A 27,675-nucleotide genomic window follows, 5' to 3' on the forward strand; every position below is an offset into this window, starting at 1 on the left:
GTTCAAAGCCCTCCTTCCCTTCCACTGCAGGCCTTGGCATTGCTGCTTCTGGGCTCTGAGAAAGGAACGGGGCCGTAGAAACCAGAGAAATGGTAAGGTAGCCACAGAGAAGGCCGCCGTGCAGACACGAAGTGGGACTTTCCATAAGACAGCATCTCTAGCTGGACTTGAGGGGGAGAGGGAGGCCCCCGCACACAGGAGGCTGGGGTGGAGGTCCTGGCTCCGAGGTGCTGCCTCCTCCCCAGGGTGCACCCGAGCCCAAGGGTTCCTTCCTAACCATGGGGTCTGAGTTTGTCATCTTCCAGCTTTCTCAAGTCCCCTGAGTCATCAGAACTTCCTCTCCACACAGGCAGGTCTGTGTTTTATATGAACCATGTTTCCATGGTAAATAGATTTTAAGAATTCCCAAAGGACAGACAGTGTCACCAACAGCAGAGAGTGGAGCCTCTGGCTGCCTCATGTTTGAAAGTGTTAAAAATAAAGACAACACTGACATTTGGGGTTGTAATGTGACGGAATTACAGTCTTTTAAAGGCAAGAACCACTGATCTACACTACATGTAATATTCAGTGTTTTGTTCACTTGTCTAATTGGATTAAAATATTTAGCTCCCTTTAAAATCTTGATTGTGAATTTATATTGCAAAATGTAATGTCTGACTCAGGAAGCAATAAGTAGAGCAAATGTATCTGAAGGAATATAAAATTCAATGTACTTTTCTCCCATGATTCTCATTCTGAAAGTACTCACTCTTGGACAAAGTGAACTGCTAACGGAAGAGCAAGTCTGGCTAAAATGAAGCCCTGCGTGCTTTTCAATATTAGACACAGGGTGCTCAGTCAAAAAACACAAAGTTTAACTCTCTGCTGTTGGAGGTGTCTGGGGAAGTTTCGCCGAAGGTCGTGAGATGCTTATGTTAGACACGCAGCACCCGGGGTCTCGTGTCATCTTTAAAAACACTCAGGCAGCAGGGAGTTAATGACATTTTAGCTGCATATGTTCAAGTTTATTTAAAAAAATATGCAAGTCACTTTGGTTGACAGTGTCTTGTACACAGTTTTGAAAGAATCAGGGCAAACTTTAACAGAGTCAGTTTTTATTTGAAAAATATTTTCTGGGAATGTATCAGTGTTTATTTTTGAGACTGACAATTCGGGTGAAAATCAGGATAAAAACAAAAAAACAACAATTTGGTTGAAATCAAATTGTTTGTTTTCATCTATTTAGAATTCTTTCCAAAAAATCTTGGTTCAGGAGGAGGCTTTTTAATTTATTTTATTCAGTGTATTTGCTGTTCTATTCAAGCACCATCTGTCTTACAGGTAGCTAACTTTGTGGTAGCTCCTAAGTCAGCTGGGCGAGGCCCCCAGGGCTCCTGGAAGGACCACAGTAAATTAGGTGACACCTCCAAGGCCTCACATGGGCCGCCTGCAGCAGCTCTGCCTTGCAGACAGGCCTCCCCAGCAGGGAGTGTTGGTCCCTAGAGCTGCCACTTTTCTAGAGCCTCCCTTCTCCCTTTGCTTCCAGTTGCAATGGGCCTTTCCTCCTCCATCATCTTGTGTCTCTGCGTCCCCTGCTTGTTTTCGGCTCTCTTCTATGAGTCCTTTGGTATAATGAGATAATGTCGATGATCTTGAATATAATCACATATGGCTGCTGGATCCATGCACAAGTTTAAATCAAATTAGAAAGTAAATTCACTGCCAAGAATGCTTAAAAGTCATAGGGCCAACTGATGAACCACTGACAAGTCAGTTTCCGACTCTGTTTTCTAAACTGTAAGTGATTCATATGAGTGGACTAAAAGGGAATCACTCCCCAGACTGAACACTGCAGACAGAACCAAACAGCCTACTTAGGATATGGCGGCCATCAGAAAATGCAAGTCAGCTGAGACCGTATTCATTACCAAATAAGCAGGCAGACACAGAAAATCAGCTTGATGGTTGAGACCATCCTCTAAGTGGACAGATAATTTCTGTTTTCCCCTCTCCCAGATGCCATCCTCCCCAAGACTCCTATTTCCTCACCAGCCGGCTCCAACCTTCCTAGCCAGATGTTAGAGCCCCCAGGCTCTAGGCTGCAGACCCCTGACCCTGCTCCAAGCTGTCAGGCCCTGCCCAAACTTCCCCAAGACCCACTGACCTCCCCCCGAATCCCCTCCCCCCCACCCCCACACCAAGGTTTCAGCCTCCCCTAGCCAGGGCCTGCCTCTCAAGAAGAGGTGAGAGTGTGACTACCCAGTTTCAAACAAAAGACAGGCCAGAGTGTCTCTCTGGAGGCCCTGACCCTCTCGCAATAAAGAGTGCGGGGAACTGCGTCTAGGCAAAGCTGGGCAAATGCTTCAATGTCTGTTCTCCACAAGGAGAAGAAAGAGCCATTTCATGACATTTATAAGCCATTTTCTTGAAGTTGTTTCCCCCGGGTGAGGCAGGAGATCAATAATGCCATTATTTGTAGTCACCCAAAACTAAGAACAAGCCAAGAGGCCGGGCGCGGTGGCTCACGCCTGTAATGCCAGCACTTTGGGAGGCAAAGGTGGGCAGATCACCTGAGGTCAGGAGTTCGAGACCAGCCTGGCCAACATGGAGAAACCCAGTCTTTATTAAAAACACAAAATTAGCCCGGTGTGGTGGTGGGCGCCTGTAATCCCAGCTACTTGAGAGGATGAGGCAGGAGAATCGCTTGAACCCAGGAGGTGGAGGTTGCAGTGAGCCAAGACCATGCCATTGCACTCCAGCCTGGGTGACAAGAAAAAAACTCATCTCAAAAGAAACACAGCCGGGCGCAGTGGCTCACACCTGTAATCCCAGCACTTTAGGAGGCTGAGGTGGGCGGATCATCTGAGGTCAGGAGTTCGAGACCAGTCTGGCCAACATGGTGAAACTCCGTTTCTACTAAAAATACCAAAAAATCAGCTGGGCATGGTGGTGGGTGCCTGTAAACCCAACTACTTGGGAGCCTGAGGCAGGAGAATCACTTGAACCTGGGAGGCAGAGGTTGTAGTGAGCAGAGAGCACCACTGTACTCCAGTCCAGTCTAGGTGACAGAGCGAGACTCCGTCTCAAAAAACAAAACAAAACAAAGCACAAGCCAAGCCATGAGCCGAGAGCTGTAGCCAGTGGCCTGGGCCCTGCCCGCCGCAGACAGCCCCGGGGAGGGGAGCGGGAAGGATGGCAGGTCTCGTGGCCAAAAGCATCCGTGTGGCAGCCACCACCCCTGCGGCTCCCTCTGCCAGCCATGTCGTTTTGAGTGTTTCAGAATTCAAGCAGAAAGAAGTTGGAATAATGAAGCCTGCTAACAGGCTAACACTTGCTGTCGGAGGCCACAGGCCAGCCTGAGCCCCACCACCGGGGCAGCGGGGCTCAGGACCCAGGACAGGGAGTGAAGGAAAGGGGTGGACTTTGCTTTGGAACCACTGCCCGACCCATTCTCTTCTGGGTATTAAGTGGACAGAAATGTTTAGAGTTAGACATGCAAAATTAACTCATCCAGGCTGAGAAAATGGAAGCCTTTAGTTAAACCATCTCTAACGCGGACATGAGGACAGCTCTAACCTCAGCTGCCCAAGATCTGGACCTGCAGGCCACTCCAGGAAAACAGAGAGGCTGGCTGAGCAGTCCAGAGCCCTCAGGCGGCACCTCCTCCAAAATACCTGCTTGAACCTACAGCAGCCTCGCTCACAGCACGGCTCAGCAGAAGCCTAACTCACACGCTGATTCCGTGACAAGAAGGCATTGCAGGGGCTGAAGCCCACTGACAGCCCCTACCTAGAGGCGAAGGCCAGGCTTAGCCAGAAAAAGCGGGCTCTGGGTTGAGATATTCCGCAGAGCGCTTGCAAACCTGGATCCCTGCCTCCTCTCTGACCACTAGTATTTGCAACTGAAAGCCAACATTCCCTCTACCAAATTTCTTTTGTCATGTTCATATTAAAATAACTCCAAGTGTAATATTTGAATCTGAAAGGCCGCTTTAGAGATGAGCCAGATGGGCCAGTATCAGATAGCACAGGATGGGCAAAGCATTGCTGCTGCTTCAGGCAAAAGAAGAAAGACCTGCTAGTTTTTCTGAGGATTTTTTGAGGTTCGGGGTTTTTTTAATGCATTTTGTGAACATTCTGCAACTCACTTGGCAATAACCAGATTTTTAAAGCCCTGGAAGAGGCTTCTAAGCAGCGGTGATCCATGTTAAGATCTGAGTGTGCTGTAAAGCAGGCAGATGGGGAGTTAGAAGGCAAAGCCCACGTTCTCCCGACCTAGTCCAGAGCCCAGAGGAAGCTGCCGCGGGCTTCAGCATCCATGGAAGACTCCCCACACCTGAGGCCTGACAGAGTTCTCGGCTTTAGAGGCCACAGATTCACGCATGCCAGGAGTCACGGTCCCTCCCTCCTATGTGACAAGAGCCTAGTCACCTGCCAGGAGACCTAGTGGCCCCAGTGGCCCTGACCTTTGGCTGGCCAGGCCTCAAGCAGGTGCCGCTGGGGCCCTCCCTGAGGACCTGCCCACAGGGCTGGGTTCTGAGCTGGGTCTGGTGGAGGATGAGGGGGTCATCCTGAAAGCAGAGGACAGGGGAGTGGCGCTGGTCCTACGGCTGCCGCTGCTGCTCTGCAGGCCTCTGCCTTCCCTGAACCTCTCCCAGGACACTGTGAAGATGAGGGAGAAAGGGAACACCCTCACATGTCCAGCCTGTGTGGCCCAGGGCCTGTGGGGCATCCCGAACACCCTCACATGTCCAGCCTGTGTGCCCCAGGGCCTGTGGGGCATCCCGAACACCCTCACATGTGCAGCCTGTGTGCCCCAGGGCCTGTGGGGCATCCCGAACACCCTCACATGTCCAGCCTGTGTGCCCCAGGGCCTGTGGGGCATCCCGCCTGCACCCAGCACACCCAGTAGCCCGTGAAGCCAGGCGTGCACCATGCCCACTGTGCAGAGGAGAAACTGAGGCTGGAAAAAGGCTTAAGTTACTTGTCCGAAGCGGGGGTGGGGGCTTCAGCACAGTGACACAGACTGGAATAATTCTCTGTTCTTTCCAGCTCCAAACACTTCGATGGTTTTCAAAATGTAGTGTCCTCCAGAATCACCCCACCAGCTTGGCGAAATTCAGGTTCCAGGACCCTGCCGTGGAGCGTGCCAGGTGAGGCCTCGCCTCCTAGCTTAGCATTGGCAGTGCGACTGTGGCTAGGACTTTGAGCAGCCTGCTCCCCCACGGTCCCGGTGAGCAGTCTCAGAAGCATGGGGACAGCAGAGGCGTTTCCACCTCCAGGCCTTAGCTCCCTGGCGCCTGGCCGTGCTCATTTACTGCCTGTGAACACATGTTTTGCAGAGGGATTTTGGGCTGAGTGGGAAAAGTCAGTACTTACAGGTTCCTTGAGCACAAGGTCATTTTGTAAGGAGAATGAGACTCCTCTTCGTTTCCATTTCCAGATGCATTTTTCCTATTCATCACTCCAAGTGCATACTGCCTGAAGTCCCCAGGGCACTCACACAGCACCCGGGTGCCATCCTAATGAAGGCGGAGGCCTTGGTCAGCCCCCGGACCACCTCATTATCCTAACCAACTGCTTGATGGGGCAAAATGCACAGCCTCTCTAACAGGCAGAGAAGCGATTTAGAAAACAAGAGGTTTCATACTGCGTTCCAAAGTCACCGGACACTTTCCTTCCTCCCTTTTCCCTGCTGGTGGCCCTGGATCTCACCTGAATGGGGAAAGCCTGGGCTGTGGAGTCAGGCTTAGGTTCCATTTGTGGTGTCCCTACCTCCCAGCTGTCATGCTTGTCTGGGCCTTGGTTTCCCTACCTAAAACATGGAGACAATGGTGTCCGCAGCGCCTGCTTGTTCCAGGGTAAAGGGGATTAATGCATGCTGTGTAACACTGCCGGGTGCTCTGCAAGCACTCCAGATAGTAGCCCAGTAATCAGCTAATTTAGGACAAGATGCCTGCATTCCATTCAAGACGACTTTGCTAATTGAGAACACCTCTTTCCTCAACCAATTCAAACCATACACGACCTTCAGAGGCAGCTCAAGGCCACCCTCCTCCAAAAAGCCTGTTTTGCCGCCCACGGTCGTCCTCCCACTTCTCCCTGCTCTCGCACCCTCCGCGGCCTGCACGGCGCAGCTTGGCACTTGGTGTGGTTCGTTCATTCGCGGGCCTGGGTCTGTTCACCTGCACGGACTTGAACCCCCTCACCAGGACGGGCGCATGGCTCCGCTTCTCTGGGTCCTGCACCGCCCAGCACAGTCGTCAGGACCTCCCTCCCAGCTTACTGCTAACCAATGTGATCCGTGGGAAAGCCGGCCTGTTGAGCTGCATAAAAGACCCACCGGAAGACTCCCGCGTGTTCTCGGGTGGGCTGAGCCCGCCCACGGACTCCCACCTGCGCCGCGTTCTGCACAGTACCTGGGTCCGCAGCCGGTCCACCTCTTCCGACAGGCTCTGCCTCTCCAGGAGAAGCTGGTTCTGCTTGTTGAGGAGCTGCACCAGCTGCTGGGCTGTGGCCTGGCTGTGCTTATCCAGCTGCCTTAGCCTGAAGAAAAATCCACCGCAGAATTAAAGAGGGATAAGGTCAGCCTTTCAACAGGCCCAGGGGCTGTGTGTATCTGAGGGAAGCCCCTGCTAGGGAACCAGAAGCAGGACGCCTAAGTGACCCTGAGGTGCCAGGCTCTGGCTAGCAGTGGGCCCTTGGTAGGCACTGTGTGAAGGTAACATTCTAGCAAACGTGCGTGGGAACTGGGAGCCATCTCAGTACGCTATCAATTAGAAAACACGCAGATAAGTGGGGTACGTGGAAGAAAAAAGGAAACTTTGAACTAACAAGTAGAGGTCAAAGATGAGGGGCCTAAATGCCGCCATTGTTCAGCTGGAAAGGTCTGGCAGGCTGAGCAGACGGCCGCCCCGGCTGGGGAAGTGGGCGAGGGCCGTGGAAACACTGAAGTAAGGGTTTTCCATTATTAATCACGCAGTCAATCACGAGCTCCGGCATCGCTGACCAGATGTCTTTAAAGATCCTAAATTTGTCATTCTGCTGATGGGCGCTCCTCTCCAGACTTGCTAATTCACTCAGACCATTATCCTCATCTGTCCACAGTCGGCTTCCTACAGCCAGCAGCACACTCACTCGTGGAACTGTTGGCTTTGGATTAAATTTGGAATTGAACGACTCCCCTGAAGTGTTCTGGAAAGAAGCGACCTGTGTGGCCTGCCTCACGTCCTCACCCGTCAAAAGCACCAGCAGGCACGTTCACTCGGATTCTCACAAGGAAAAGGCCATTCAAGCTCAAGGTGCATTTCAAACTCCAGGCTACTGAGCCGAAGGCCTGTGGGCCGTTCTGCGGACACCGGCCTCTGGCTGCCCTCACTTCGGGTTCTCCTGGGGCTCCGAGCACTACTAAACATTGACACGGCCACACGTTTGGGCCTTGGGGTTGGTTCCTTTACAGAAAAGGCCGCACACGTGGGCACAGGAACCACTGCCCTCTGGGAAACCCGGCGATGGTCGGTGCCTTCCTCCCGCGCTGCTCGGCCCACGCCCTCCCATTTCCCCACGGCTACTCCCGCCCTGCCCCACCGCCCATCTCAGCCTCCCCTGGGTTGGGCTGGAGGATTTGGTCAGGGGGCCCGAGCCCCAGCCCTGGCCCTTCCCCAGAACGCACCGTGACTCCCTGTTTTCAGCCATACCCAGCGTTGTCCGGGTCTGTGGGGCGCCCTACCTGTGCCGGGGCAGGCGAGGGCCGCAGCCTAGGCCCCAGCCCGGGCAGAGCCGGCACTGCGCATGCTCCCAGGAAGCCCCGCCCCCGGACTGGGCGCCTCCGAGTGGCCACGCCCACAATCCGCACCACCACCGCCCCTCCCTACCCCGCCAAGGGCCTCCTGCTGCCCGCAGGTTCTGGTGAAAGTGTAAGGACTCAGGGACGCCCTGGCGCCTCTTTCAAGCCTGGGCAACAGCCTGGCCCTGCCCTGCCTCCAGGATCAGGCTGGCCTCAACAGAACAGCAAAGATCTTCCATCCAAGTAGGAGTGTTTCCCTGTGTGTGTGACATATACACATGGTCATGCTCCAACACCCTACCCGATCCTACCCCATCCTACCCCATCCTACCCCATCCCATCCCATCCCATCCTACCCCATCCCATCCCACCCCATCCTACCCCATCCTACCCCATCCCATCCCATCCCATCCCATCCTACCCCATCCCATCCCACCCCACCCTACCCCATCCTTCCCTCTGATCTTGGAGGAAAAGTAGGTTTCCTTCCGGCGATACCTAAGGCCATCGCTGCTTTGGGACGCCTCATCCGCCCCTACCCGTCCCCATCACGCCGGGGCTGAGGCAGCCTTTCCTGGGAGCTACTCTCAAAGCCCCCGCGCTGGGGCAGACCACAGAAGCTCTCCTGCACGGCCCCGGGAGCCCGGGCTGTCCTTAGCAGCCAGTGGCCGGGAGAGAGGAGGACGTCCCAGGCCAGTGGGCTGGGGCACCTGCCTAGGCCGACCCTCTGACACAGGCAGGCGGCCACGGTTCATCGGAGTACCTGCCCTGCTGTAGGGCCCAGGAGTGGGTCTCCTTGAAGAGACAGAGATGGGAACAGCTCTTTTCCTTGAGAAGCAGACGATCGGATGCTTCTGTATTTAACTCAACAGGTGAAAGGCATCATTAGCCCTTGAGCTCTAGCACCCTAAGGTGGCTTTCCCCTCCGATGGAGGCCTACCTGTGGAGAGAGCCGCTGGCTAAGAGCAACTGAGGTAGTAGCCCCGTGGCTTCCTGCTTGCTTGAAAATAATGGAACAGAAACGTGACAAATGACACCACGACATGACTGCATAGCAAGAAGGTGCCAGGAGCAGCCATTGTCCATGTGGTCCCTTGCCCTGTGCTAGGATCAAATGGGATGATGGTCCTTTGGACCAATGGGTTCAGTATGTGGTTTTGAACTCCTGAAAAGGGATGGCAGCCCATCCAGGGCAATGGGCAGGGCCAAAGCCGCTCTCACAGCATAAACGCCGGGCATGGCAGGCCACCCTGGCCCCACCTTCAGCGATGGTGACTCTAGGCCAGTTCCGGCCTAGACCTTCCTCCTATGGAGCCCTCAGAACCTGGAGGAGGCTTAGTCCAGAGTGCTTTGCAACCTGGGGCCCTGGGAAAGCTATAGAGATTACTGGGGTGGGGAGGAGGAAGGAGGCACCACCCAGACCCGCTGAATCAAGTGCCTGGGTGTGAGCCCCGCAGGACAGCAGGGGACCAGCTGACCAGGTTTCCACAGAAGCACCCCTGCTGTGAGGAGTGAGATCCCTGAGGAGGGGCAGCCCTCCCTTCACAGCGAAGAGCTGAGGATGGATTCCCATTGACTCAATTTTTAAACCGACTTGAAGACTCCCTATATTACAAATATTGGGAAAAGAGATTTTTTTTTCTTTTCTTTTCTTTTTTTTTTGGAGACAGAGTTGTGCTCTTGTTGCCCAGGCTGGAGTACAATGGTGCGATCTTGGCTCACTGCAACCTCCTCCTGGGTTCAAGCAATTCCCCTGTCTCAGTGTCCCCAGTAGCTGAGACTACAGAAATCCACCACCACGCTCAGCTAATTTTGTATTTTTAGTAGAGATGGGGTTTCTTCATGTTGGTCAGGCTGGTCTTGAACTCCCCCGCCTCGGCCTCCCAAAGTACAGGCGTGAGCCACCGAACCCGGCCTGAGACTTTTTTTTTTTTTTTTATGGAGTCTCACTGTCACTCAGGCTAGGGTACAGTGGCTCGATCTTGGCTTACTGCAACCTATGCGGCCCTGGTTCAAGCGATTCTCCTGCCTCAGTCTCCCAAATAGCTGGGATTATAGGCTCCTGCCACCGTGCCCAGCTAATTTTTATATTTTAGTAGAGACGGGGCTTCACCATCTTGGCCAGGCTGGTCTTGAACTCCTGACCTCATGCTCCACCCACCTCTGCCTCCCTAAGTGCTGGAATTAAAGGTGTGAGCCACCGCAGCTGGGGGAGATTTTTTTAAAGTTATTTATTTTTGGAAGAGCCTCCAACCCTGCACAAACCAGCCTACCCCTCTGTTAACGGATGTTTCACTGCCATCCTTCAGAAGAGATTTCTCGGGGTGTCCTAGACACATAAGCTCTCTTTTCTTTTCCATGGTGGTTACTGCTCTCTCATATTCGTGGTCCTGAGTTCCCCTCTTCATCCACCCAGTTTCAAATAGCACCTCTGATGACTGCTAACACCTACTGAGTCACTGCGCCACAATTACCTATGTAAATTTAATTGATTAATCAATAAACTACCTATTAAATTCAATAATTATCTTAATTAAAAGTTCACTACAGTCCTGAGAGGTACATGATAGTATCATCCCCATTTTACAGATGAGAAAACAGGTTGAGATGTTGATTAACTTGCACAAAGTCACACAAGTAATCGGTAGAGCCTGGAGTCAAATCCAGCCAGTGCCCAGGTGTCCTTAACCATTGTTAATGGTGGTTAACTCACTTAATTCACTAAATGAACCAACCCTTGGTAAACACCTTGTTTTTTTTTTTGTTTTTTGTTTTTTTCTTTTGAGATGGAGTCTCGCTCTGTCACCCAGGCTGGAGTACAGTGGCATAATTTTGGCTCACTGCAACCTCTGCCTCCCGGGTTCGAGCAATTCTCCTGCCTCAGTCTCCCAAGTAGCTGGGACAACAGGTGCATGCCACCACACCTGTCTAATTTTTGTATTTTTTGTAGGGACGGGGTTTCACTATGTTGGCCAGGCTGGTCTCGAACTCCTGACCTCATGATCCGCCCACTTCAGCTTCCCAAAGTGCTGGGATGGCAGGCATGAGCCACCGCACCCAGCCAACACCTCTTAAGCGTCAAGTACTAATTTAGGTCCTGGGAGTCCATCAAGAATGACAAATGCTCCCGGCTCTCGGATGGTTCCTAGCCAATGGAGGAGACTCACTTGTAAAGAAACATGCTCAACTCAAACAGGACACTGAGGCATGAAGAGAAATGGCCAATATTGCAGATGAGAAGCCTGGGAGGGCTTGCGCCTGCTTAGCTCATCATCATCATATGCTGAGCACTTACTATGTTGGGCACTGGACTTACTGTTTAGCACTCACAATTCCATGAGGCAGGAACTATTATGCCACTTTAAGGATGAGGAAACTGAGGCACAGGCGGCATGAATTATTCATTCAAAGTCACTCAGGGGGCAAGCTGGGATGGGAAAGGATGAGTGGGTGCTGTTCTGGCCAGGGCCAGGGGCTGGCAGTGCAAAGGCCACTGCCTGTCTGGGAACTGCAAGCTGTGCAGTGTGGCTGGACCAGAGGCTGCAGGCTGCTCAGAGGGAGGTGATGCTGGACTCTGTAGCCAAAAAAACAAGTATGGACTTCGTCCTGCAGGCAATGGCAGTGCCATTTACCAGACAGAGGATGGCAGGAGGGACCGGCCTGGAGTAGAAGAGAAGTTCTGGGGTCAGGGGGAGTCCCAGGTACCTGTGGAACATGCTCCCACCAGGCAGTTATGCAACTTGGGGCTTAGGAAGGGCCGAGCTGGAGCTCTGGCTGAGCGGGCCAAACCTGCTGGGAGGCGAGGCCATGAACATGGGGGCAAGATTTGCCTGGGAAGGGTTGGCACAGATTGTCAGAGTGGGGAGTTTGTTAAAAATGCAGATATCCGGCCCGCAAGACCCCCTGGCTGAGAAGCTCTTCTGCAGTGAGAGGGAAGGGCTCGTCCCAGGATAGGGGTTTAGGAACCACAGCATTCAAGGGCTGGCAGCGGACAGGAATCTGGCAAGACACTGACAGTGGGATGCTGGAGGGAGGAGAACCGGGAGATGGAGGTCCAGGGAGGAGAGGGGTCAGGGCGGAGTGGCCAGTTTGTGGGAAATGCCACCTGGTGGCCAAGCGCCTTGCAGAGGCGCCTGGCTGGGGCAGAAGCCAGATTTCAGGGGCTGGAAGAGAGAGGCTCTTCTGGTGAGGGGCTGGGCTGGCGGGGAGGTCGCAAGATGGGGTGCGGAGGGTGGGAGCCGCTGGGGAGGAGGCCCTGGAGGAGAGAGGGGCGATCTTCACGGCAGAGGACGGCGGACTTCCCGAGGAAGGAGGGTGCCTTAGGCAGAAGATTAAGACCCTCCCCCGAGGCAAGAGTGGAGGCAGGAGCAGGGGCGGGTCGAGGAGGGCGCTGGTGCTCAGCAGCCTCCAGGATCCCCCACGTAGCAGGCACCACTGTTCGCTGAGAAAGGGGACGAGGCAGCCGGGAAGCTGCTGCGGGGACCAGGGCGCCGGTGGGAGGCAGGGACAGCCGCCCAGCTCAGGGGGCGCGCTCCGAGGAAGACCCGGGCACCTGCCGCCTCCTCCCCCGGCTCCGCAGCCGCCGCCCTGTGCCCTCCACCTGCGACCTTCACCCCCATCACCATCGCCACGGGCCTGGAAACCTCTTTCAGCGTTCCAGTCTCAGAGCAACTGTCGTTTTGAGAGTGCAATTTCTTGTTCTGTGTCTTGGTTTTAGCCTTTTCTTCTAGGAGGCATTAAGTCATGAACAGGGCGAGGCGGTTTTGCCATCATGGGGTCTGCGGAGTCTGTTTAGGCATCAGCCCCCGCTGCCAGAAGCGCCCCACGGCCTGCGAACCACACACACCCTCCATGCGGCAGGAAACACAGAATCGCCAGGTTTCAGAGCTCAACCCCTAATTCAGACCCTTCTTTTCCCCCGCCTTTATCTCATCTTTGCAACAGGCAGGGATTGCATCCAGGACCCCCAGGGTGTGGCTGGTATCTTCACTGTGCTGTCATGGAGCCCTGGGAGCTGTGGCCAGGCCCCGCCAGGGGCAGGAAGCCAGTCCTCCTTCCAGGAAGCCCCTGTGCTCCCCTGGCCCTTACAACACAGGGTAGGGCCTGCAGGTCCATGAGGAAGGACACTTGAGGGAGCCCGCACCCAAGCTGGTGTGGCCGTCTCAGGCACAGGGTCCATGTCCTTCAGGATCTGCAGATGTACAACTGCCACCCCTGCCTGGGCAGGACTGGGGACCCTGGTGGAGAAAAGCAGCTGCCCCATGCAGGGGTAGAATGGGCATCACGGGCTCCCCTTCCACGCAAGGGCATGGCCAGGAATTTCGGGCGTGTCAGGGGCAGCAGTTACCATGGGAACAAACACGCCCAGGTTTCTAAAGGCAGATGCTGATGAAATCACAGGGGACTCATAAGTGTGCTGGGCCCAGACAGATCTCCATTGGTCCAACAGCGATCCTCTGAGCCACACCCTGCAAGCATGATCAGAACTAGCATTTAAAAAAATATGCAAGGCTTCAAGATAAGATAGAGCAAGTGGTGAAATACAAAACAACTTTATAGAGCTGAGTGGGCTGGGGAAAATATCTTATGCAAAACAGAAGCAGTGCAAGCTGCCAGCTCTGGTCCTATGCTTCAGACACTCATTTGCTATGAATACTGTGAAAGCAAGTGAATACATATATTTAAATTTTTTTATGTTGTATGTGATACATACAAAATATATGCAATGTATAAATAAGTTATGAGGTATAATAACCAAATGAACACTTGGGAACCTAGCACCAGCCCCACAGGGCCACTACCAATGGATTTCTTCTCCAGGCCAGCCCCTTCCTTCCCCAGAGGGGGCCCGTATCCTCATGCGTATATGTTTTTCAATGAGAGTTTTTTGCTTCACTGGACAATTCCCCCTAGGAGCTACCTACAGACTACAGTGGAAGGTTTTAGTTGTTGTTGTTTTGGGTTTTGTTTTGGTTTCGGTTTTGGTGGTAATGGTAAAATCTTTTGTTCTGAAATGTTTTCAGACCAGAGCCTCCTCCCTGTGGTCACTCTGACTAGAGCAAACACTGTCCTTTCTCTTAGATAAGTGTTCTCAAAGTGCTTAGACTATTTCCCTGGGAGTGGCCTCCTCCTCATGGAAATGAAGAACATTTTTCAAACAACATATGGATTTCAAAGGTGCAAATACATGAACTGTAAAATATGCACTCACTTTTCTACTCCTCCCAGCGGCCTCCTCTAATGTTTACTGGGCATCTACTAAATGCCCACATTGTAAACATTTTACGCTCCTTAACTAATTTAATCCTCATAACAATACTACGCAATAATTTATCATCTGCATTTTATGCATGAGAGAAGCAAGGTGCAGAGAAGCGATCATTTGCCCAAGCGCACACAAGGTAAGGCAGAGCCAGGATTACCTAAGCCACCAAGGCCACAGAGCAAGGCCCACAGTGTGACTCATCACTCTCCTTCTTAGACTCTGTCCTGGTCTCTCACTCCCCTTTGGTCCCATCGTCTCAGGCACCTCTTCCTCCTCCATCAGCCCTTCAAATGCTGGTGTGACCCAGGGCTGGGCTCAGCACTCCCCTGACTGGAAACGTTCTGCCTGCATGATTTTTAAAATCTACACCCATGACTCCAAGTGGAGAGGCCAAGAATCCTGAGCACTTGATCTCAGCCTCGGGCCTCTCCCCTGCATTTCCAAGCCCACTTCAAACTCGCCACCTGACACAGTGGAGTCATCTCTCAATGCTCCTCTCTCTGTGACCCTCTCATGTGGGTGGGACCACCCCTAGTCACCATCCCCACGGCTCAGTCTCCTGGTTTCATAGATGAGCCCTTTAGGCCTTCTGAACCTCTCCCATCTCATCCCATCCCACCCCACCCATCCATCCATCCCATCCATCCATCCATCCATCCCACCCATCCATCCATCCCCCATCCATCCATCCCACTTATCCATCCATCCCACCCATCCATCCATCCATCCCACTCATCTATCCATCCCACTCATCCATCCAACCCACTCATCCATTCATCCATCCCACCGATCCATCCACCCATCCCCCATTCATCCATTCCACTCATCCATTCATCCCACTCATCCATTCATCCCACCGATCCATCCATCCCACCAATCCATCCATCCCACCGATCCATCCATCCCACTAATCCATCCATCTCGCCCATCCATCTGTCCCACCCATCCATCCATCCCATCCATCCACCCTTCCCACCCATCCACCCATCCCACCTATCCATCCACACATCCCATCCATCCACCCATCCCACTCATCCATCCATCCCACCGATCCATCCATCCCACCAATCCATCCATCTCGTCCATCCATCCGTCCCGCCCATCCATCTATCCCACCCACCCATCCATCCCACCCATCCACCCATCCATCCCATCCATCCACCCTTCCCACCCATCCACCTATCCCACCTATCCATCCACACATGCCATCCATCCACCCATCCCACTCATCCATCCACCCATCCCACCCATCTATCCATCCATCCATCCATCCATCTATCCATCCCAACGATCCATCCATCCCACCGATCCATCCATCCCGCCCATCCATCCATCCCACCCATCCATCTCTCCCGCCCATCCATCCATCCATCCCACCCACCCATCCATCCCACCCATCCACCCATCCATCCCATCCATCCACCCATCCACCCATCCATCCACACATCCATCCATCCATCCATCCATCCATCCATCCAACCCATCCATGACCTTCACTCTTGAAGTCCAGCTGCCAGGACTTCACATCCAGGTTCCTGCACAGCCTTCTCATAGAGTTGTGTGCTTCCACACAGCCCCCTGTAATCCATACTCCCCACAACAGCTAGACTAGAAGGATCTCTCTAAACAAAAGTCCAGTCTGCCTCTCTGCTTGATGATTACCTGTAGCTCTAATCCTAATCCTATGAGTGCTAAACTTGGAAATGGGGGACATGGGTTCAAAACCCTATCACAAGCTAGCTATTTTACCTTAAGCCCAAAACTGAATGTCTCTCTCAACCTCAGGTTCTCCATCTGTAAAATTAAGAATATAAGATCTCCAGACCTTCTAAACAATCAGCTCTGAGGGTGGGGCCCAGCAGCATGTGTTTTAGTAAGGCCCCCTGGATGACTCTGATGAATACTTAAGTATGAGAACTACTGGTACATTCTAATTCACAGTATTAATCACACATACATAATGAGTTCTTCTGGAGAATAATCTTTGTGTGGCTTCAATTTTCATCATCAAAACAACCAAATGTCTACATGAAAACTCTCCTAGTCTGCTCCTAAAATACTCTGGCATCAGCCATGAGAACTTAAGTAAATCCTGTGATCACTTTGAATCTCAGTTTCCTCACATGTGAAATGAGAGGAGAAAACTAGAAGTGAGGTCAGCAAACTTCAGACTACAGGCCACTGCCTGTTTCTGTATGATCTGCCAATTGAGAGTGATTTTTACATTTTAAAATGATTTTTTAAAAATCAAAAGGAGTATAATATGTGAACACTGCATGAAATTCAACTTGCAGTGCCCCTAAATAAACTTTCATTGAAATTCAGCCATGCCCATTCATTCACGTTTTGTCTATGGCTGCTTTTGCACCATAACGGCCGAGTAGCTGCGACAGAGACCATATGGCCATGGAGCCCACAATATTTATTACCTGACCTTTTAAAGTTTGCCAGCCTCGGGGCTAGAAGATGACTACATTCTCTTCCAGCTCCATATTTCTACAATCCTATTACTTTACAGATTTTACTGTGTTCCTATCTTCAAATATCGCTAGCTATTTACATAGCAATACACCTAGTCAGCAAGCTGAAGTTTTGAAAACGCAATTACTGCTCTAGGTCATTAATTCTAGTGAATAAACCATGTTAATGTAAAGTTGTATTACTTCGTTCTAACACTTAACCATTGCTGCGGCATTTTACATAATTCCATCTCATGAACGAGGTCCTATCAGCGAGAACAAGCAGTGTGCTGAGGCTTCCGGAACACGCTCTAGCCCATTATTCTCGCTCAGAACATTAAGGCACTATTTATTTTATTTTATTTTGAGACGGTCTCACTCTGTGGCCAGGCTGGAGTGCAGTGGCACAATCTCGGCTCACTGCAACCTCTGCCTCCCGGGTTCAAATAAATGATTCTCCTGCTTCAGCCTCCCAAGTAGCTGGGACTACAGGCGCACGCCACCATGCCCGCCACAGCTAATATTTTCTTTTTTTTTTTTTTTTTTGTATTTTTAGTAGAGATGGGGTTTCACCACGTTGGCCAGGATGGTCTTGATCTCTTAACTTCGTGATCTGCCCACCTCAGCCTCCCAAAGTGCTGGGATTACAGGCGTGACATTAAGGCACTTTTAGTGGCTGGTTTACTGTTTAAATTTCCTTTGCCTAAATCTACCCTATTTGATAATGGTTTCAATAGAGGAATTCTTCCTGAGGATTGTGCAGTACAGGACGGGGTAACCACCTTCAATGAAGAGCACATATGTCCTGTACTGCCCCTTTCCTGGTTCATTCTCTCAGATTCCTAATTAGCCTTGGCTGCCTGCAGAGGAAGAACAGGGGGCTCCTTGGGGATGCCCCCAAGTGATGGGGGAGATCAAATCCTGCTCTTCTCATCAAAGGAATCATATTATGTTAGGGCTGAGAGGTGCCTTAGAGAACACTCAGTTCAGCCCATTATGGTGAAACCAAGAAAGCAGAAGTGACTTGCCCGAGGTCAGGCAGCCTGTCTGTAGTAAATCTGGCGCCCACATCTGTTGACTCCAAATCCAGTGAGCTTTGCAGCATCTCAAAATCCTTTTTTGAAAGGCCCGACATTCTTCTATTCCATGTTAAACATAAGAATTTAAGGGAAGGACCCTGAGAGAGAGAACACGCGGGGCAATCTTCCGGGCAGCAGCTCACACCAGCTCCTTTTCCGAGGCCTGGGGGCCAGAGAAGAGAGAAATCCCTAGGCCAGGCCTTCTCCAATGAGCTCAGTGAGGAGAACCAGATTTGATTTTAATTCTTCTAAAATTTCCAATCTATTGCAGTCTAACAGTTTTGTGGAGTACAAGAAAAAGGAAGAAGCAGTGTTTGATTGCTTTGAAAATTTCTGACGCAATTTCAGTTCTTGCCTCATCCCAGACCAGTAACACTTTGAGGACCGTATCCTGGAAACCACACTTTAAGACACAATTGATCTCATCCACAGACTGGTGTTGGCACGAAGGATGCAAAAAAGGCCAGAAGCTTGGAAGGCCATGTTGGGAAGCCCACCGTGCCACAGAGGCCCCCAGTGAATACCCAGTGAATGGGCCCATGGCCAAGGGGACACTTTCAGCTCTTCAAGCTCCAGCACTGCTGCCTCTGACAGGACCTTAAAGCCTCTGACAATGTCACCAAAGCTCGTCAAAGACCAACTTCTTCAAACAGTGCTTCTACGAAAAAGGAGGCAGAGTTTCATCTTAGGTCCATTAGATCTGTTGTATCACTACCTTGTAAACTTCTTAAAATACAAGTACTATCTAACCAAGGCTGAGTTTGTAACACCTTTGAAAGACTGGGCATGAATAAAGGATCCTGACACCATGAAACAAGAGTGACAGCAGTTGACACGTTATGAATCTTAGACTTTGAAGAACCTAGAAGACCATCTGCCTGAAGCAAGAGTTACCTTAATCAGCTTTGTCTCAAGCAGGAACAGAGTCATGGTGAGGACAGCCCCACTGTGCAAAGGAGATGGGGCAGAAGAATGGAAACTGTTGAAAATCAGAATCTTTGCAGAGTAATAACTATGCTGCACGTGGCTCAAGGCCCTAAAGAAGCACCAGCAGGAAAACCCACACTGCCATGCACACCATACCCTACCTCACCCTAAAGTCGTCCTTAAAAACTGGTTTATTTGGAAATAATGTCAAACTTATAAAAAGTTGTAAGAATATTAGAGAATACCAACACACCCTTTATCCAAATTCACCTATTGTAATAGTTTTGCCCCATCTGATTTATTACGCTCTCCCTTCTCTCTCTGTGTGTGTGTGTGTGTGTGTGTACAGAACCAGTTGACAGTAAGCTGCATGCACCATTGCCCTTTTATCTTATATGCTACAGTGTGTATTTACTAAGGATAAAGGTATTCTCTTATAGACCCACACTATATTAACAACTACGGTCAATTTTATATTGATCTAATAGCTTCATCTAACCTACTGAATTGGATTCTAATCTTGCTGACTGGCCCAATAATGTTCCTTTCTTCCCACTCCAGAAAAGATCCTTCATACTCAGTTGGCATGTCTCTATTTAGACTTCTTTAACCCAGAGTGATTACAGGCTGGTTTTATTTTGTTGAATGCTATTTGCAATTAAATTACCAATAGTCTTAACGGAAGACATGGAACTATCAGACGCATGGAGGTCCTGTTCAATTGCCATCTTGGGTTTGGGGGGCACACTGCTGTGTTTTCAGGAAGTTTCTGTTTGAATGAGGTCTTCCTGGTGCTCCCAGAGACTAAAACCCTCTTGTTGTGGTCCCAGAGTATATCACGTTCCACCCTGTGGTGAGGTCTTCCTCAATTTCCTTCATATTTGACCATTCTTGGGATAGTCAAACCAGCCACAGAGGTGTGATGGAATAAGATTGGGCCCACGGCAGCTAAGTAACCAGATTCAATCACTACAGCTCACTTACTGGCACACATCTTAATTAGGTTTTAATGCAAGTAATTTGATAACAACTCCTGGCCATCCACTACAGAACTGTCAATGCTGAAAGCTTTTTATTTAGCTCCTCTTCTGTCTAAACCAAGGCAGCCTCCCCGCTGACCCTTGTCAAAGAACCCCATCTGCTGGTTGCCACGGTAACTGAAGGCGACCAATTGAGCTGAACAGTGACTCAGAAATAAAATCTGCAGCCAAAGGAATTCTGCAAAGAGCAATAAATCATTTAGTAAAAGGGGGTCCTCCACACAGTGATGAGTGTTGGGATAATATGATGGCATAACTCTTCCAGCTAGAAGGTCCATGACAGATCAGAGTGATTAGGCCTGCTGGAGGGCTCATTTCGTTTCTAGTGGGCTCCAGCAGCAGACGAGATGGAGCCTGCCCAGTTGTGTGCCACTGTGGGGGAGAAGGAATACGCAGAGTCAATTTTTAATATTTGGGCTGCAAAATTTTGCTTTTTGAGGAGTGGCAGGAGAACCAGTCTAGGCTTCCAACACTCCTTCCTCTATTTTTCAAAAGTAGCACACATTCACAGAATGCCCCATTTTAGCCCAAAAAGCACCTTGAGCCTTGAGGAAGGTGACAAACAACAAATACCAAGATTGGAATATGCCAGTTTAGCACCATCTCTCTGTCATCAATCAACTTTTAGGTGTTCCAACCAGAAACCCTCTATGTGCACAAGCCTTGCGTCCTCGCGAAAGCAGGGGAGAGCCTGGGATTCAACTCAGAGGCCCCAGAGATCTCCGAGGACGGTCTGACAGAGGGCAAGAGCTTTGCCTCTCCCCAGGACTGGGTTAGTGTTGCTTATGGAGTCCCACACACATCCTTCCCACATTAAGATTTCCTGAGGAAGAGCCGCCAGAAGGAAGCGGGAGCAGGGGCCTTCTTCGGGACTGCTCCCGGTGACAGTACACAGTGGCCCCTCACCCCTCACAGCACAGGCCATGGGTCCCAGTCACAGCCCCCACTCCTGGTGAGCGCCTGCTGGGTAGACTAGGAAACCCCTGCAGGCAATAGAAAGACCCCACACCCAGACATGCTAAATCATCCAGACAGTATTCACTGCTATATGCCTGTCTCTTGGTTGTGTTGGGAGAAGCAAGGATTAGTGGCAGGAGAACTGCCCCGATAGCAAATGACAACAGGAGAGGGACTCTAGGACCGGGCTTAGGGCCTGTGCGTGTCTGGGGGCGGCGTGCCCTGCCAGCTCCTCTCCTCCCAGGCTGAACGCCACCTTTTACAGAGGTGCACTGGCAGGATCCCGACATTCTCCCAATCCCTGACCCACATGGCAATGGGGTGCCCTGTTACTAAGTCATCCCTAGAGATATTTTCTGCTTCAGAAAAGAGCAACCGCTAAACAGAAGGTAGATTTTTTTCCCCCATTCTAAATGCTGCCAGTAAAATGCTTCAGTCTCGGAGTTGAGTGAAACTCCGTTGAGGGAGTTAGGAGCGGCTGTGCACGCTCAGGATGAGCCTCCTCCCTTACTCAGCCAGTCCGAGGAGCGCATCTAGCCGAGCCCTCCGCTGCCACGCCGCATCCCGGCAGCTCCCAGCCCGCCTTCCACCCCACGCTGGGCAATTGTGCCTCTGCAGGTGGAACAGACCGCAGGGCTCCACGTGCGCCTCCCGCACGCTAGCACCTGCTCTCGTGCCACCGCGGAGCGCTCCAGGCAGGAGACATCCCTCTCCCTTGCCGGGCAGGGTGGCCTAGGCAGCCAGGTCTCAGCGCGTCCTCTCGGCCTCCCTGCCCACCCAGACCTCCCGACTGCTTCGCCTCTGGATACTAGGCCCGGGCTCCGCCGAGCAGCGAAGCCGCGCGAGGGCCCGGAGCCCGCACCTGGAGGACAGCCGGCCGGGACTTGGGGAGGCTGGGTGCGGAGCATCTGGCTCAGGCGACTCCGCGGGGGCTCGCAGGGCCTCTGGACTTTGGCAGAAGGAGAGGATTAAACCGGGATGACGGTTGAGAGGAGGAGATGGGTGAAAGCTTCATTAACTCCATGCTCACGTCCCAAGTTCTTTCCCCTGAGAGGCAATGAGTAAAAAGGTTGATTTCCCCGCAATGGGAAAGGTGCTGCGTGATTGCATTTGCTTTTCTTACCTTTTAATTCCTTATTTGTAAACAAATGAATCATTGTTTGTCAGTGATCATGGAGGACTCAAATTTTAATAAACAGGAAAAAAAAAAATCTTGGCTAACAGGTCAAAGAAATATTGCAACCCGTTTACATTTCTATGTTAGTGATTAAGCTTCTCATGTGACTGAATTGAAACTGGCAAGGACCTTAAGAACTCAGAGAAGTATTTCTGCTCCCCTCCCCCCGCCCCCGTCAACTCTCCTCCAATAACCAAACTCATTTTTAAGAGCACTCCTAAAAAGTGCCATGGAAAATGAGGCTTCCTGAATCCATAAAAATATTTTCAGTCAGTACTGCTTCATGACAGTTGTTCATACTTGAACTCCCTTCCCCTCCTCACAAAGTTACCGTTTAGTTTCACTTCTGAGCCCTACTTCCAATTCTTTGTCTCTGCTCACTCTCCCACTTTCTCCTCCATATTTCAATTCCCAGACACTCTTGAACTTTTGCACACGCTGCCAGTTTGAGCCTGCACAGAATAATCAGTATATTAATTCCACTCGGAGACAGTAAGATTTTTCTAACACAATCTGCCCAACCTGAACTCTTTCCTTCAGAAACACTTCGCCTTTAAAAAGAAACTTCCCAGCATGAACCTCATAAGAAGCGGCATGTAACAGACAGTGCATGTGGCGCTGGGCATGCAGCTCAGAATTAAAAGAGAATTTTTACTTTGTTTCTTCAGTGCCATGTGCATAATGTACATGTGGATGAAACTGACATCAGACATTTAAAGCAAAAAGGGGTGGGGGGAGGGGGATGTGATGGTGGCGGGAAAGAGAGAGAAAATATGTTGATAAAAACAGTAACTTCTGTTAATCTACATTTTTCAGTCACTGTCTTAATTAAGAATGTTAGGAAATATGTTGCAGTTTAATTGCATTGTTTCAAGAAATTCTAAGACTGACAAATTTGGGACCATGTACACTTGGAAGGTAAAAGGGATCAAAGTAGTGATTTCTTCCAATTGGTGGATAACAATCAAAATTATGCTTTCTACAGATACCCCCCCTCACCCCCGCACAGATCCTAAACTCGGAAGACAAAGTAAGAATATCCTAGCACTTAACATGTTCAGCATGAAATGAGCTCTGAAAATTTAAAAACGTGTTTTAAAACGTATGTATATGAGATGAATTTTAAATACAAAGAATTCACACAGGAGAAATAGTACCTTATCTGAAATTTCTGGTTGATATTTATGCTTGTAGAAAATACTTATGAAGGAATTTGGTAACAATCTCCAAATGATTTTCAGATGACCTTGTTTAAGATAGTAAAAGTTGTTTGCTGGAGTCACAAGTCCATAAAAATAATAACAGTTTGAAGACACTTGAGATTTCTAGACTTGTGTCCTTTTCTCCTACTAGAGTTCAGTCACACATTCTCCAGGTTTCATTTCTTTTTTTGAGGAAGGCGTTGCATTGTTCCACAGCAAATAAATTAGAATGTATTTTCATTGCTCAAAGAACCTTTGAGGGAAGCTGCAATAGGCATGACAGCTTCCTATCTCCCACAGTTGACCATAGGCGACTCATTTTCAACCTGGACATAGTTGACCATAGGCGACTCATTTTCAACCCGGACATAGTTGGCCATAGGTTATTCATTTTTAACCTGGACACAGCTGACCATAGGTGAATTAATTTTTAACCTGGATGCTGCACTTCTTACCTGCTCCCGTTTTTGGGGTCCTGGGCAGTTGGGGTCATTGCCTGTGAGAAAGGAAGAAGGGCACTCTGCCCCCATGGCACGCAGCACAAACCAGGTACTGACCTCTTTCTCCAGTCCTGGACTTAGAAACAGACAACCAAACAAAAATGCCCACCAGGTACTGACCAGCTACTACTCTCAGGGACTCAAATTGATGACTTAATACAAACTGGTTTGATGATTTAGTCAGATAAATGGACAGGTTCTTTGACTGAGTCAACTAGCCATTTTATCTTCCATTAAGCACAACATATGATACACCTGGAGCCTCAGGCTTTGTTATCTATCCCAGGGAGGAGGCAGACCTAACTATTTTAGCAGCTACAGACACTGCACTGCATGTGCAATGACCCTGAAACACGAACAAAACAAGATCTGCTTGCCCTAATACGCAGCTGAAATGTCCAAAGAGCCTTCCTAAGAGAGGAACTCGCCAGATCTGTTCCAGCTGTGAGGTCTCACTGCTGCTTTCACCTCCAGCCTCCCCAAATAAGAATGGCCTGAGAACCTGACCACAGTTGAAATACTGCCCATGTGTTGCCAGCCTCACAGTGTTTCAATTCTCCAATTTACAGTATGTTAATACAGTATTTAAATTATGTATTAGAGAGTAGAGTCCTGAGGTCTCCAATTGCTGAGTAAATGGCACATGTGACCTAATAGTTCCATGCTTTCACTAGTAGGAAATTAGAATCATTTTTTAAATGCCACACATGAGGTCCAAAATAGTGACGGTACATATTTCTCATGTGCTTAACACCTGGGACCACATAAAGCTCTCAGTTTACTCATTAAGAAATGAAACATTTTCCATCTCCTGAGGCTTCTGGGAATTCTGATGGGTGGATACATCCTCCCTCCGCTCCCCAACCCCGAATAGCAGGGCAGCCTCCTCCAAAAGGCCTTTGTCAAGAGGCACGAAAGGCTGGCCTGCTGAGCCTGGACTCCCTGTGGAGGGCCGAGGGAGAGGACACAGAAGAGGACTGGGGCATTATTAATGACCAGATTAGGGAGAGAGTAGAGTTCAGGCAGACACAGAGCAGACAGAACCCACGAGCATAATAAGTTGAAAAGTTCTGAGTCAAGTCTCAGAGTTCGAAGAACATTAAATGAAGAATACATAATACTGGGGGGAAAAAGGGAAGCAGTACCCGCCCGAGGGCCAATTGCCTCTCCAGCAGCGGCAAGGCTGTTCTGGGCTCGCAGGACCATTTGTTCCATTACACAATCTCCTGAAGCCATTTAGAGAGAGCTCAAACAACTGCCTGTACCAACACGACACATGGCTTCCCATCCCGACTCTGCTAATCCAGACGCTCCAACCATCTTTCCTTAAGATGCCATATGGTTGGCAGAAGCCTGTAGATCTAGCAGCACATCTGCTTGTACGTTTCTTCTTCCCTCCATCCCCCCAACAAAAGAGGGATAGAGAGACAGACCGAGGGGAGAGCATGCTTGTGTACCTCTGCCTATACAGATATTTCTTCTTATGCACTCTAACAACAACAACAACAACAACAACAATGAAAGAGATGACCAGGAAGCATTCAAGGCTCGATCATTTTTCACTGGAGAACATAGCCATTTTTCTTTTTGCTTGTTGATGCTATAAAAGAAGATCAGAAAAACAAAGGGTGGACAGTCTCCTTTCTTCCAAGGATGGTGACTTTAAAATCACTTCAAAGCTTGCTCTCTCTGGGAATCCTTGTGATGCTTTCTTGCCACAGGAGGGGGACAGCACCCTTGCCTGAATCTATTTCTTCTCTTCTTTTCGGTCAAGGAAGACAGACAAGCTGAGAAACTAGCAGATACCCAGAGCCTGCTTTGTTAGCAAGCACAGCACGGCTGTATGCTAATGAGTCGGCACCGACACAGAGCTTTTTTGGTATGATGAGCAAAGATTGTTGACACCGTTGAAATCCTGGCTCTCCTGGCCTGTGAGTGCACGGGCTGCTTCCTTGGAATCCAGCCCCCAGTGAGACAGGCTGCAAAAAAAAAAAAAAAAAAAAGAAAAAGGCAAAGAAAAAAAAATCCTACTCTCCTAATGACTGAAATCTGGCCATTTGTAACTTGGAGCAGTTGGGAAAAGTGGGGGCATTAGCAAATCCTCCATCAGGCCAGGGATCAGAAAGACACAGGTGAAAAGTACGGGTTTCCTCTGGACTAGAAGGGAAACCTGGTAAGCACCTGTGAGTGATGATGGCCAGGATGCTTTAGGGGCAAAAACCCAAAAGGCAGAGCAAAAGGGATTCTGAGGCCCCAGCCTCGTCAGGGGCAGCTGGAGCACTTGTGCCACATCTGGGCAGAAGGCACTGCACACATGGGACAGCCTCATTGGTGCCTTCATCTCAGGCAGGTGAAAGGCGAAGCATCTGATCTCCTTGTAAATCTGTTTAGACCTTGGGTTGGTTAACCAGACATGGTTTTTCATGTGTGTGGAACTAGGATCCAGTGAAAAAGCAAAGCAAATATTCTACTGTTGCTATACTTGTTTGCTTTTTGTAACAAAGAAGGGTGGAAAGGGAAGCTACATGTTTTGAGTATGGTGCGCGTTATCTGAAGCACCCTTTACTTGCCAAGAAACTCTGAGAGATGGGCATCATTATTCCAATTTAATAGATGAGGAGACTGAGGCTTAGAAGATTAAAAAAAAAAAAAAAAGAACACTTTCACAAAGCCCTGTAGCTAGGAAGGGACCAAACCGAAAAGGCCATGCCTATCTCCCTACAATACGCTAGGTTCCAGATGCACACATGCACTTGCAGGCAGATACATGACCTCATGAATATGCCCAGGGTCCAATATGCCAATCTGAGCAGATCACTGTGAGCTGGTGAGCAATAAGCTAGTTATCATTAGTATGCAGGCAGGGGCATCAAATTGTAAATTCAGTTTACTTGTAATCCACAATATGAATGAAAATTCATGTAACTAAAATGTAAAAACATGAGGAGTGACTGAAAAAGCATTGAAAATTACAATAAAAATCAGAATTTATCCATTCAAAAAAGTATGCCCTTCAAATTATTCACCTTGAGGACAGCGTGTGTATTTCAACCACGCTGCCATTGCCTAGGACTCTGCTGACATGTTCTTTTATTTGGAACTCCCTTCACAGCCAGGACTTCGTGGTACAAATATTTTTTGTAGGTAGCTACATACTCAATTTGTGAGTGAGGATGTATTAAGTGCATTTCATCAAAATCATACATTTTAACAAAAAAAGCAAGCAGTGGATGCTATACTACTCAAAAAAATGACAAAACAGCCTAAACTAGATAATATGAGTCCAATTCAACCATTAATAAAGTCAAGAAACTATCATTAGCAATTCTCAAGGTTATCATCATTGATATGTGGCTATGTAGAAGGATCAATTTGAATTTAAAATAAAACAGATCTGGGTCGAAATCTGAGCATGATCCTAAGCAAATCCTTGTAAGCCTGTTTCCCCATTTGCCATATAAAATAATACTATGTCTCTCACAAGATTGTTGTGAGAATTGGAGAGTACATAAAGTGACTGGCGCTTAGTAGATCCTCAGTAAATACACATACAATCATTATTTTCACAGGGTGCTTCACAGTATACACAAAGTGCTTTTCACATACATTAGCTCAGTCAACTCTGACACCCAGCTCTGTTACGTAGGAAGTATTTCTTCTATCTAATGAATGAGGTCATTGTGATTCAGCAATAAAAATAGCAAAAGCAATAAACAATATGTATTGAGCCCTTTCTATGTGCAGTTACTGTGCTAAATGCTTTTTCAGCCATTTTATTTGTATTAATTAATGTTTTTAGAGACAGGGTCTTCCTCTGTCATGCAGGCTGGAGTGCACTGGTGTGATCACAGCTCACTGCAGCCTCAAACCCCTGGGCTCAAGTGATCCTCCCACCTTGGTCTCCCAAAGCACCGAGTTACAGGTATGAGCCATTGCACCTGGCCCCATTTTAAAATCTTAACATCGGGCCGGGCACGGTGGCTCATGCCTGTAATCCCAGGACTTTGGGAGGCCAACGCGGGTGGATCACCTGAAGTCAGGAGTTCGAGACCAGCCTGACCAATATGGTGAAACACCATCTCTACTAAAAATACAAAAATTAGCTGAGTGTGGTGGTGGACGTCTGTAGTTCCAGCTACTTGGGACACTGAGACAGGGGAATTGCTTGAACCCAGGAGGCGGAGGTTGCAGTGAGCCAATATCACACCACTGCATTTCAGCTGGGTGACAGAGCTGACTCTGTCTCAAAAAAAAAAAAAAAAATTAACATCAACCCTTTGAAGAAGGTATTATTGATAATAT

At 49.6% G+C, this 27,675-nt stretch overlaps 2 protein-coding genes across 16 annotated transcripts in view; one reads left to right on the top strand and one right to left on the bottom strand.

Moving 5' to 3' along the window:
- Nucleotides 1-5,362, top strand: part of AKT3 (AKT serine/threonine kinase 3) — a 372,395-nt gene extending 367,033 nt beyond the window's left edge. The window contains exon 15 of the mRNA XM_033199704.1: nucleotides 5,034-5,362. The gene's annotated coding sequence lies outside the window, so the exon portion shown is untranslated. The remainder of the gene's footprint in view (nucleotides 1-5,033) is intronic.
- The window catches only part of SDCCAG8 (SHH signaling and ciliogenesis regulator SDCCAG8), a 251,197-nt gene that overhangs the window by 9,177 nt on the left and 214,345 nt on the right, over nucleotides 1-27,675 (bottom strand). For 6 of the 15 annotated variants that reach the window (XR_004434333.1, XR_004434327.1, XR_004434326.1 and 3 more), the window contains exons 17-18: nucleotides 6,401-6,527; nucleotides 5,361-5,503 (exon numbers count right to left, since the gene is read on the bottom strand). The exons of 1 other annotated variant lie outside the window; for it this stretch is intronic. Coding sequence is in view for 5 of the 14 variants with exons in the window: in XM_033199694.1 (XP_033055585.1) it covers nucleotides 5,361-5,503; nucleotides 6,401-6,527 (270 nt within the window). In the remaining 9 variants the exon portion in view is untranslated. Of the gene's footprint in view, nucleotides 1-5,360; nucleotides 6,308-6,400; nucleotides 6,528-16,853; nucleotides 19,910-21,356; nucleotides 21,542-27,675 lie in introns of those variants that run through there. 8 more of the 15 variants (XR_004434329.1, XM_033199696.1, XM_033199700.1 and 5 more) reach the window with 6 other exon arrangements.

This window comes from Trachypithecus francoisi, unplaced genomic scaffold, assembly GCF_009764315.1.
Source record: "Trachypithecus francoisi isolate TF-2019V2 unplaced genomic scaffold, Tfra_2.0 Lachesis_group5, whole genome shotgun sequence".
Classification (NCBI taxonomy): Eukaryota; Metazoa; Chordata; class Mammalia; order Primates; family Cercopithecidae; genus Trachypithecus; species Trachypithecus francoisi.